The sequence below is a fragment of the Mytilus californianus genome, unplaced genomic scaffold (genome assembly GCF_021869535.1).
Source record: "Mytilus californianus isolate M0D057914Y unplaced genomic scaffold, xbMytCali1.0.p SCAF_7, whole genome shotgun sequence".
NCBI classification, from domain to species: Eukaryota; Metazoa; Mollusca; class Bivalvia; order Mytilida; family Mytilidae; genus Mytilus; species Mytilus californianus.
Genome location: NW_026262723.1, coordinates 98905217 through 98918407, shown reverse-complemented (window position 1 = coordinate 98918407; position 13191 = coordinate 98905217). Strand labels below are relative to the sequence as shown.

General features: G+C 32.2%; 2 protein-coding genes across 5 annotated transcripts in view; one reads left to right on the top strand and one right to left on the bottom strand.

The window, feature by feature from the left end:
- Positions 1–2886: 2886 nt before the first annotated feature.
- Positions 2887–12713, bottom strand: LOC127709197 (protein chibby homolog 1-like). Its single transcript, XM_052214602.1, has 4 exons — positions 12604–12713; positions 9121–9310; positions 6218–6336; positions 2887–4126 (listed from the first exon to the last, which is right to left on the bottom strand). The coding sequence occupies exons 2-4, from the start codon at positions 9305–9307 to the stop codon at positions 4046–4048; spliced, it is 387 nt and encodes a 128-aa protein (XP_052070562.1). The 5' UTR covers positions 9308–9310; positions 12604–12713; the 3' UTR covers positions 2887–4045.
- A 12-nt stretch (positions 12714–12725) lies between these two features.
- LOC127709190 (transmembrane channel-like protein 5) overlaps positions 12726–13191 on the top strand; it is a 293058-nt gene continuing 292592 nt past the window's right edge. For 2 of the 4 annotated variants that reach the window (XR_007985539.1, XM_052214587.1), the window contains exon 1: positions 12726–12824. The gene's annotated coding sequence lies outside the window, so the exon portion shown is untranslated. The remainder of the gene's footprint in view (positions 12825–13191) is intronic. The other 2 variants (XM_052214589.1, XM_052214590.1) reach the window with 1 other exon arrangement.

The following is a 13191-nucleotide window of genomic DNA, read 5'->3' as shown; positions in this document are numbered from 1 at the left end:
TGTAGCTAGGAACAGGACAGGTTTTTTTTGCAGTAAATAAAACTGTTTTATCCTGGCAAGTAAACAAACCTCCATGAATTGTTATCAAACTTGTAAAGGCGTTAATCTTCTAGATCAAGATAAAGCAGCTAGAGAAAAACTATTATTTAAATTTTGTTTGTTACAGAAAATGAACTTTTTAAAGTCAACATTACAATTTTTCACTGACAACAGTAATCTCGTGCGAGACATAGGGTTCCGTGGAATCCACGAATTTATTATCATTATGATACTGCTTCCGTTTCAAAACTAAGGAAAATAAACGGCCGGACTAAGTGGTGTGGGTATATCCCCCTTAAATTATGACCGAAATATTGCTATTTTTTCAGAACTTTTTTTCTGATATTTGACTGCCGTTTCCCCTTTTCATACCAAATAGCTCTGAACATCAACTTGAACTTTAATTTGAACTTGAACTCAATGGATAGCTTCAAACATCCGAAGCACATTAAAAAAACGACTGACATGGACATCGATTTAAAAATAGACCTATGTTTTTCCAAAATGGTCACGTGGTTTTACCTCATCATCAATAAGCAAGTTGTCGACTTAATCAGTTAAAAAGTTGAATTCAACATGAATTTGGATTGTGATTAAATATTTGACACAGCATAGGTTTCTGACACAGAATGAATGTGGTCTAAGAACTTAAAAATTTTAAATTGGACATTCACCTTTTATGGTCCAATATCCAAAATCTAAATAATGGTTAGATTCAGCATATCAAAGAACCCCAAGAATTCAATTTTTGATGAAATCAAACAAAGTTTAATTTTGGACCCTTTTGACCTCAATGTGGACAAAGTTGATAACGGGGCCCAAAAATCAAAAATCTAAATACATGGTTAGATTCAGCTTATCAAAGAACCCCATATATTCAATTTTTGTTGAAATCAAACAAAGTTTAATTTTGAACCCTTTGGACCTTAATGTGGACCAATTTAAAAACGGGGCCCAAAATCCAAAAACTTAATACACGGTTAGATTCAGCATATTGAAGAACCCCAAGAATTCAAGAATAAAACCCCATTGAAATTGGTCAAGAAATAAGCAATTTATACGAAGTATCTTCTTTTGCACAATACTGTGCAATTGAATATTTCTTGCTATTGCGCAATACTGCACAATTGACAATTTCTTGCTATTGCGCAATATTGTGCTATTGGATATTTCTTGCTATTGCGCAATACTGTGCAATTGAAGATTTCTTGCTATTGCGCAATACTGTGCAATTGAAGATTTCTTGCTATTGTGCAATACTGTGCAATTGAAAATTTCTTGCTATTGCACAATACTTATTATATAATAATTTACACATCCTGTTTGGTGTGTATCTCCTACCATATCATTATTATTTGCTTTTAAATATAAATCAGAAATAACCAACTTAAAATGGAAAATTTTAAAAGAAAAAAAAAAAGGAAAAAAAGAAAAAAAGGAAAAAAAAAAAAAATCCCCCCCCCCCAAATTTTTTGAACAACCCTTATGATTCATCACCCCCAAACTCAATCCCAGCCTTCCCTTTGTGGTATGGTACCTTGCAGTACAATTTCAGAGAGATCCATACACTTGAACACAAGTTATTGTCTGGAAACTAGAAAAATGTGTTTTTTGGCCCCTTTTTGGCCCCCCAATTCCTGAACGTTTCGGGCAATAACCCCCAAACTCAATTCCAGCTTTCCCTTTGTGATATGGAACCTTGTAGTACAATTTCAGAAATATCCAAATACTTACACACAAGTTATTGTCATGAAACTAGAAAAATGCTTGTTTTTTGCCCCTTTTTTGGCCCCTAATTCCTAAAATTTTGAGGCAATTACCCCAAAAATCAATCCCAGCATTCCCTGTATGATATGGAACCTTGTGGCACAATTTCAGAGAGATCCATACACTTGAACACAAGTTATTGTCTGGAAACTAGAAAAATGCTTATTTTTGGCCCCTTTTTGGCCCCTTATTCCAAAACGTTTCGGGCAATTACCCCCTAACTCAATTCCAGCTTCTCCTTTGTGATATGGAACCTTGTAGTACAATTTCAGAAAGATCCATACACTTTTACACAAGTTATTGTCATGAAACTAGAAAAATGCTTGTTTTTTTGCCCCTTTTTTGGCCCCTAATTCCTAATATTTTGAGGCAATTACCCCCAAAATCAATCCCAGCATTCCCTTTGTGATATGGAACCTTGTGGTACAATGTCCATACACTAACACACAAGTTATGTCTGGAAGTTACAAAAATGCTTATTTTTGGCCCCTAATTCCTTAACTGTTGGTACCATAACCCCCAAAATCAATACCAACCTTCCTTTTGTGGTATTGAACCTTATGGTAAAATTTCATAGAGATCCATTCACCTAAACTAAAGTTAGAGTGTGAAAAACCAATGTGTCTTCGGACGACGCCGGACGACGACGACGACGACGACGCCAACGTCATACCAATATACGACCGCAAAAATTTTTGCGGTCGTATAAAAACTAAGTCCATTTATCAGTAAAATATGGATAAAATGAAAATAAATAAATAAACAAGCTTCTGTCCAAATTTCATAAAATTCCATGTAGGATTGACAAAGTTATTGAAGTCTTAAAAAAATAATAAAAACCACAGACTGAACCTTAAAGTTGCCGACGCTGACATCTAGGATCACTATGTCTCACTATCACGAAATAAATTTCGCAGACTCTACAAAAATCACTTTGTTGAGACTAACTTGATGTAAATAGAGCAATGAACACAAGAATGTCCAATTAAATACACAAAAACTGCTATGTAAATGCAAAAACACATTCATTCCTTTTGTTCACCAAATATATCAATTAAAAAAAAAAAATCAAACAACAGGTATTTCTACATACTATAATTCATCATCAAAGCACTACAATGTTAACAATACATAAATAAATATACATAACTATTGTTTAAATCAATACACATCTAATGTAGTGTTGCATTGGTTTAATAAAACCTTTCCCAATAAACATTGAATAAAATACAAAATACTGTTTGTCTAGCAACAAATGCAATGTTCATGTAATAGTGACATCTTCTCTTTCTTAAAAATGAATTACATGGTACAATTCAATTAAATGATTTCTCTCGCTTTGTCTGTTGTGTCAAGCTCAATTTAACATCTGTTTATTAAATAATCACACAAAATAGAACTTTATGAGTCATACCATGAGACTGAAGTCACTGAACAGACAAAAAACTACTTATGTTGATCTTTAAAATCAGATTCTTAACATCATAAGGTGTTTTGATGAGAAAAATAATTCATAAGAGTATTCTATTTGATTTCAACAAAGTTTACATTACATAATAAAATATCACAGTTTTAAAATAATCAATCTAATTAAACATCCCCTGAAATTAAAAAAAAATTTGCAACAGGGATAACAAAATGATGATGGACGGACTTTGTTGTTATTTCAGGTTACACTTATTTCACTATATACAAATATACCTCAAATGTTCAAAATAATGTACAAAAATTAAGTTGGAAATAAAATGTGTTTGGTAAAATTGAACAAGCAGCACCCTATCAAACTGATATAATGCTTTGAAATGATTGTATGATCCTTACTACATTGTATAAGAATACATTGTAATTTTCATAATTATTTCATAGTGTGTAAGAAAATTTATAACTACTGAGATCAAAAATTCAAGCATGATTTCACTTTCTCATGAGAAATAATGCTTTTTGAACTTCCAGTATGAGTGACTATTGTAATTAATATGTGCAAAAGAATAATTTATGGGCCTTGAGTAGTAGATTCAGGATTTAAAATACTCCCTACACAGTGTTTATATAACTTTATAACAGTTAGAGGAGAATCTAAAATATGAAGTTGAAGAAGTCATATACTTGATAATTGCCAAATTATAATTCTCTATGCAATAAAGAAATGTTTCTCATGCAAACTTTTTAATTAAAGGTTTACTCCTACAATGTCAGAAGTGTGTATTTCCCTTCAAACAATTTCTTTTATAAATTTTAATCACCGTCTCTTTCCAACCTGTGCTCTCATTTGTTTAAGTTCTGTTTCATGATAATGTGACACTGCTGAAGCTTCTGCAAGCTGAAAAAAAGTAAAGTAAATGTAAAAACCTTTCCATTAAAAAATCTTTTGGATATTAAATAAAAGAATTAATGTATGTATATTGTCATTAACAAAGCTAAACACTGCTCTCTGCAATATTCAATTGTACAGGGTATTCAGTGTTCTCACCAGGATTTTTGGATAGCACTAGGGTAACGCGTGTGGACAGCTTGGTGAAATATTTCATACAATCAGTTGCGTCGCATCGGGTCGCGTCGCTTAGCTCTATTTCTAGTTATTGTAGTTTTTATGTCTCTTGTTTTGTTTTAATACTGTGTTATGTAGACATTGAGTCAGAAAATTATTGGTAAAAAAGAAGTAAATCAAAAAACAGTTTGTATACTGTAATATTTTTTTTAAATAAATAAATTATGATTCATAATAAAATATTCATCTGAATTTAAAGTATTTAAATCTTTTATAAAATCCAAAATCAATAAAAATAAAATATCATTCAAAAGAGAACAAAAATGTTTAATTTAAAAAACTTTCTAGTTTCTAGAAAGAAAGTTGTTGTATGTGAAAGGATTCCTGTCATAAGAAGATACAAAATTATCAAGAATAATTGCAAATATTGTTTCATTATTTGAACCAGTTTCTATCTTAGATTTTAATAAAAAGAAATTTTTCATAAATTTTAAAACATTTTGCCATAGATTTCATGTAAATATTAAAACCTTTCTTGTCTTTGGTGATAATCAAACATAGATACAGACTTAATACTGCACTGAAATCTAAATCTTTATTTGTCATGAACCATTTAAAAAAAAATTCCTAAATCTATAAATTTATCTTTGGTCTATAGACTATTAACATTTATGGACAGGACTATTTTATATATTGCTGCCTATTGTTCATCTGCATAAGGGTATGATTGAGCTCATGAACAATGGTCATACCCACCCAATATAAAATGCTTTCCCAAGCAAGGACAAAGCTATTTGGTTAAATTTCATGCTTTTCTTTTTTTAAACACTGTTTTTAAGTCTGAGAGCCCTAAAAATTATGAATGTACTATGGGGGAATCATTTTCAATTTATTTTAAAAAGTTATCTCTTTTTTTACTTGAGTGATATTATTTCTACAAGTGTGATTATCTCTTAAAATGATTCAAAGAATCATAAAAATAAAATAACAGCTGAAAACATTTTGAGGTTTCCAGTCCAAACGTCAAGTAATCACTCTTCATTTGGCTTAATTGCAGTTTTTCTGTGAAACTGTATCATAAAATAAGACTTATTCTTCATACTATAAAATTGAGAATGGAAATGGGGAATGTGTCAAAGAGATGCAGCGAGAAACTCCTGCACCCGAAGGCGTCCTTCAGCTGGCCCCTTAACAAATATGTATACTAGTTCAGTGATAATGGACGTCATACAAAACTCCAAATTATACACAGGAAAAACCATAAAAGATTGGATGTGAAATACCCGAACATATAAGATATCTGCATGTTGAGTTATATTTACGGATGATGTCCTTATACCGATAATAAAATTTAGTAAATGTTTTGACTAGTTTATGATATCGAAAACCCTGGTGTAATAATTTTTCAGTAATACATAAATTTCTCTCGCTAAAATCTAATACGTTGTTACATATACAAGCGAATCGTACAAGTTGAGATATATAAACACCATAAGATGGTGACAAGGGAACGTCACCATCTAAAAATGGATAATTAACGATAGGAAATGAAAAATCATCTCTTTTATCATAAATTTTTGTATTAAGCTTCCCGTTAATGATATAGATATCAAGATCGAGGAAAGGACAGTGGTCATTGTTAGTATTAGCTTTATTTAAATTTAGTTCAACAGGATAAATTTCTTTAGTATACATACTGAAGTCGTCATTATTGAGAGCCAATATATCATCCAAATATCTAAAAGTATTGTTAAATTTTTATATCAGATGTTGTTTCGATGGGTCTTTGCTGATTTTAGTCATAAATTGTAACTCATAACAATACAAAAACATCTTTATTAAAAAAAAGGCAATGTTGTATGATTGCCACAAGAGTCCAAATGACATGCACGTAAGCAAATTGTTGAAATTATCAGGACTTACCATATCCAACAGTATATCAATTTTAAGTTTGAGTAGGTTGTTTTCCTCTGATACTTGTTGATTTTCTTTTCTTAGTTTCATTACTTCTTTATGACTTGCTCCTCCACCACCTCCAGTTTCTAAAATAAATCAAGAGTATATTTACTTTTCATTTAAGAATTGAATGCTTCTTTTTGTAATTTAATTGGGGTGTAAAAGTGTTGACCGAAGCACATTTTGTATGAAGCGCAGAAGCAACACTTTTACAACCCTATAAAATTACTAAGAGAAGAATTCAATTCTTATAATTACATTTTAATGCTAGGGTCATGAAAAATCGATTTCTATCATTTATTTCCTTAATTAAGCTGTGCACTTTATTGTGATGGCATGTGTCATCATGCATGTTACACTAACTTCATTGGGATATGAAGACTAATTTTAGTATGAGGCGCAAGCATTGTTATCCAATCAAAATAACGGATTCTTCTGAAACATACATGTAATGTAATCATGTCTAGATATACATTCAAAATTCATATAGAACGTACTTATAAACAAATATTAAATGAGATTTTTCACACATGTATATATAAATGTATGTTCAAATATCAAAGAAAAGTTTAGAAAATTCTTTCAAAAAAAAAACAGGTAGTAATTTTGACACAGAGATATGTCTCGCCTGTCAGCTTAAAAGTCAGAAAAAGACAATCTGAAGGACAGCAACATGATTTATTAATTCAGGTGCTGGACCATTATCTACTAGGCAGGGCCTGAAAATAATCTCAAACTGATATGTACTGATAGTAATGCAACTTTATACAAGAGTGCACACGCTGAAATGTCTCGCCTTCTTTACTAACCATTGATATTATGTTGATAGTCCTAAATGAAAGCTTTACTACAACTATTACATAAACTTAACATGATCCAAGAAAATGAAGTCAAGGTCATATAAACCAAACGAGAAATACATGTACACCTTACAATCATTCAATACACTAAATATAGTTGACCTTTTGCTTATAGTTTCTAAGAAACAGACTTAACCAAGAAAACTAAACATTGACCAATGAATCGTGAAAATGAGGTCAAGGTCAGATGTACCATGCCAGACAGACATGAACAGCTTACAATCCTTCCATACAACAAATATAGCTGACCTATTGCTTATAGTTTAAGAATAAAAACAGACTGAAACACATAAACTTAACACTGAGCAATGAACCGTGAAAATGAGGTCAAGGTAAAATAAAACATGCGAGACTGACATGTACATCATAGAATATTTCTATACACCAAATATAGTTGACTTATTGCATATAGTATAAGAAAAAAGACCAAAACTCAAAAACTTAACTTTGACCACTGAACCATGAAAATAAGGTCAAAGTCAGATGACACCTGCCAGTTGGACATGTACACCTTACAATCATTCCATACACCATGTACACCAAATATAGTAGATCTATTGCATAAAGTATAAGAAAAACAGACCAAAACACAAAAACTTAACTATAACCACTGAACCATGATAATGAGGTCAAGGTCAGATGACACCTGCCAGCTAGACATGTACACCTTACAAAGGGCAATAACTCCTAAAGGGGCCAACTGACAATTTTGGTCATGACAACTTATCTGAAGATCTCACTTTGCTGAACATTATTGCTGTTTACAGTTTATCTCTATCTATTACAATATTCAAGATAATAACCAAAAACTGCAAAATTTCCTTAAAATTACCAATTCAGGGGCAGCAACCCAACAACAGGTTGTCAGATTTGTCTGAAAATTTCAGGGCAGATAGATCTTGACCTGATAATCAGTTTTACCCTTTGTCAGATTTACTCTAAATGCTTTGGTTTCAGAGATATAAGCCAAAATCTACATTTTACCCCTATGTTCTATTTTTAGCCATGACGACCATCTTGGTTAGTTGGCCAGGTCACCGGACACATTTTTTAAACTAGATACCCCAATGATGATTGTGGCCAAGTTTGGTCAAATTTGGCCAAGTAGTTTCAGAGGAGAAGATTTTTGTAAAAGTTTACGGACGACGGACACCAAGTGATGAGAAAAGCTCACTTGGCCCTTTGGGCCAGGTGAGCTAAAAATACATATCTTAAGAAATTTGAAAAGAAAAAAGTGATATGGGATGTACATGTTTCTGGTAAAATCATTTCGTGTACCCCTCACCCATTTTCTCAAAATTTTGGCTTAAAAGACTGACTTGATTGGTAATAATATTTAAAAAATTGATTACTCAAAAACTACTCATTGTAAATACACAATTTTTTCACAGAGTTAAGTTTGATTATAACATTTTTTAAATTCACTGATGTTTTCCACTTCTATCACATGTTTTGGAAATAATTCAAGAACGAGATTTTAACGAGACTGTAACGTCAGAAGAATACATCCTAAGTAACTAAAAGTATTATTAGATTGGTACTTTGTGTCCTTTGTTTTTCTGATATTTGTTTTTGTGCTCAGCACTGATCTGATGTGTCAAGCCCTTTATAACAGATTTTTACAGGGTGTTCTTACGTTGTGTAGTTACACCACTGCCCCAGGTTAAGGGAGGCTTGAGTCAGTTAAGTGTTCACAAACACGTTAAACCCTGCTACTTTTATGTGCCTGTCCCAACACTGTTAGCCAAATGTTTATATTGTTGCTGCCTGCCTATTTATTTTTTCCAATTGTTGTTTTAAGCATAACTGTTTCACATTTTGTCATACTGGAGTCTTCTGTAGCAAATTACATGGTATGGGGTTTTCTCAATGTTAAAGCCCTAAAGTGACCAGCAGTTGTTACCATCCTCATCCTTTAATCTCAGGTGACTAGTTGTCTCATTTGAAATCATACCACATCTCCTTATTTGTATACTTACATTTTCCACTACTGACTTTATAAAATTTTACCTTGAATCCACATTCCATTTTCAAACTGAACCTCATTGCCCCCTAGTCTTAATTTCACAGGTCCAATATTTGGTCCAAACTCTTCTCTGGCCTGGTCTGCATCCAAGTTGATATTAGATAAAGATTGTGCTCTCCTTGGTGGGGTTTTCTTTGGAGAAAACTTGTTTCCAAACAAGTTTAGAGGCATTTTCTATAACAGTATAATGAAAACTTTAATTTGTTGTCTTATAGTCTAAAACTGACATGTTATATATATTACCTCATACAAATATATTGCACATATTCAAATGTAACATTACAACACACATCAAGTAATGTTTAATTAATGAAATGAAAATATGAAATGTATGATTTTTTTGTGTTTTATTTTCAAAATTCTACACGTACCATGGTTGTAACTATTATATTTATCAAAGTTGTACATAATGATATATCGATACAAATTTGTTGTGTTTATGACTTTATGGTATTTATAGATTGGTCTGTTTGATTGAATATTTAAAAGTATACGGGTAGAATTTCATGCACAGGTGGTTTGATATTAGTTTAAGTCATTCAAGTCATTGCAGTCCAGTGTACAAGAGGCTTTTTAACAAATAAATAATTAAAAAAATTATTTATTTACAGGTTGATTGTCCAAGATGGGTTGCAAATATTGATGTGCTGTGTAGAGACAGGCAATTTTCATTGAGATAAAATGAATTACATGCATTCATTATCTGAAAAAAATTTACACTTGACTTTTGCAAGTGGCTACTCCTATTTGAGAGTTTTGTATTATATTGATAAATGTTTTCTGTTCCGTTAAGTTTATGAATTACTACATATTAAGGTCTTTTAAACACAAGAGACAGAAATCAATTTCTCACCCTTTCCATTACACTGAAAGTTATGTACACATGTATTGTGTTAAGTCTTATTTATTGTCTCAAATATGCAATAGTGAAATGACTAAAAAAATTACTTTTCAACAGGATGACATTGCTATACATGTATCTAGTTGCTTGGAAAAATAACAATGATTAACCACCCTATTATATAAATTATATATTATTTGAAGATGGTAGTTGTATCTTCAAGAGTGATGTTTTTTTAAATTTTTGGTGCAATATATTTCACCTACAAATAAAAAAAATCTAATGCATAGATAGATGTACCCAAATCAGACATTTGTCTGTGAGAATAATAGACCTGATTAATTGATGTGTTTGTTAATGTATGTCTCAATTGTTATTTTATATTTTGAATGTAAATCAGTGATGATCCTTTGGTACTGGATTTTATATCAAATAAAATTAACGTTATATCATGTATACAGTTATACATTACATACATTATGAATAAAGTACACTATATCATATATTTTTTTTTAAATATAATGATTTGAACAATAAAATCTTTGAATTGAATCATGTATCTTGGACTACTACTATTATAAGTTATTGCACAGTAGTCTCAGCATATATGTATATAATATGGACTTGATGATTATATTGAACAATTACAACACCATACATTAACTGAAAAACTTCTGAAAAAGAATTAAAACGTTATTTCAAGACTAAAAGACGAAAGGCACTTAGCATCTAACTACAATTACAGGCCAGTATCTCTTCCATCCATCACAGGCAAGGTCTTAAAACATATCGTACACAGTAACATAATGGACCACTTCGATAGAAATAAAATCCTTACTACAACATGGTTTCCGCAAAAAGACGATCTTGCGAATCCCAACTTATCGTAACCATCCACAACATTGCATCAAAATTAAAAAGTAACTGCCAAGTAGATATCATCCTACTAGATTTTGCAAAAGAATTTGACAAGGTGCCACATCATCACCTACTTCAGAAGTTGAAATATTACAGCGCCAATCCTCAAACCAACAGATGGATTTGCTTGTTCCTACATAACAGAAAGCAGAGTGCCATACTAGAGGGTGCTGTCTCCACGCAAGTACCAGTACTCTCTGATGTACCCCAAGGCACAGTTCTTGGACCATTACTGTTCCTGGCCTAAATCAATGACATGCCAGAAACAGCAACAACATCAGAGACCAATTTATTTGCCGATGACAGCCTACTCTATCAAACCATCACCAACCAAGCAGAAAGTGACCTTCTTCAGAAAGATTTAACATCACTGGAAGATTGGGAAGATAAATGGCAAATGAGTTTCAACGCCAAAAAATGACTTGTTATAAGAATATCACCGAAAAAAACGTGCAGTGATACAAACAACTTACAAATTCCATGGTCATACCCAAGAAACAGTTGAAGCCAGCAAATACCTAGGAGTAACAATCAGTAACCACCTTACCTGGGTTAAATACATCGACAATACAGTTGGCAAAGGAAAAAGAACCCTAGGATTTATCTGCAGAAATCTAAAAGGCTGTACAAAACCTGTAAAAGCAGCTGCATACATGTATGTATCCATGGTAAGACCTGTAGTGGAATATGCATGTACAGTATGGGATCCATCAAACCAAAATAAGATCAAGGCAATAGAACAAGTACAGAAAAGAGCAGCAAGATTTTGTGAATAACAACTACACAGATCGATAACCTGGCTGAGTTACAAATATGTTCAAAAATTTTAAATTGGAAAGCCTTGAAGAGCGGAAGGAAAACAAATAGATTATGCATGCTATTCAAGATCAAGCACGATCTAAAAGACATAGAATATCATCAACAATATTGGACTCCAAACGATAACCAGAGGTAAAAACAACTTCTACCAAGAAAGAACAGTACAGATGTCTACGGCCAATCTTTCTTCCCAAGGACCATCAGGGATTGGAATAATCTACCAACACAGTTGAAGGATTCAGAGCTGCCTTAAAGGCATGCTCTGAAATGAAATAGGCAACACCGATATGTATATAGTTAACTTATAACAGTCAGGGGCGGATCCAGCCATTTATAAAAGGGGGGTTCCCAACCCAGGATAAAGGGGGGTTATATGTCCCCATTCAAATGCATTGATCGTCAAAAAAAAAGGGGGTGTTCCAACCCCCAGAACCCCCCCCGGATCAGCCACTGATAGTTAAAATAATGTTTTAAATGTAAATAGCCATGAGAGAACTTTCTGTGTTGCTCAACACTGCACAAAGTTATTGCGCGGAACCATGTACATTCAAATATTGAATCTGGTTCCTTACCTGGAAGAAGAAAAGAAGAAGAAATTGCTAAAAATCATAAACTATTTCTAAAAACATTTCTCTCAATCAATAAAACAGATCGAGTAACTGTTTGTGTGCTATCTGATATTTGCCCTTAAATTAAGATCCCATTTGGCATATAATATCTCAAATTGTTTTCTTAACCCAATTTGGGAGCTGCTTAACTTTAAATGTATACCATCCCCCTTTTTTATATTTATAACATTAAATTCACGTGGAAATTTATTTGTGCTGACTTGTATCGATCGTTTAAATTGTTTTTGAATCATTATTTGCCAAAAAATATTATACATTACCAAATTTAACTATCGTGGTTCACTGTAGATGCAAATATAACAGTTTTATATATGTAAACAAAAGCTGAGGCACTGGTTAGGACATGTTTGGAATGTTGTAATGGATTATCTCCCTTGTCAAAATATCCGGAAGTGGAATTTGTTCTATTGTTGACATTTTTCAGAACATTTTTTTCCAGCAAAAAGTGTCACAAACTGAAAAGTATATTCCTGTTTAACAGGTAACTATTCATCGCTATAAACAAGATTTTATATACATATATAAAAGTTATGTAAAAGATTTACAGTGATGGCAAGGTCTTTGAAATTGAATGGTCTTGAATGCATTTGAAATCAGCTTAAACCCGTATAAGTTTATAAGTTCGTAATAATGCCGCACAAAAGTTTTATTCTTTGTAGGTATTTATGCTTATGTTATTACACGTGGAGAAATTGTCACTAGGATGGATCTGTAGAACTTGAGAAGCCTATGGGTTATTATTGACCCAAAGGCAAAAAGAAAGGCACATACCCTTTTGATTTGGGACGTTGTTAAAAGGCACTGGCTACGGTTACATGGAGATGTAACAATAATAAAATAATTATTGT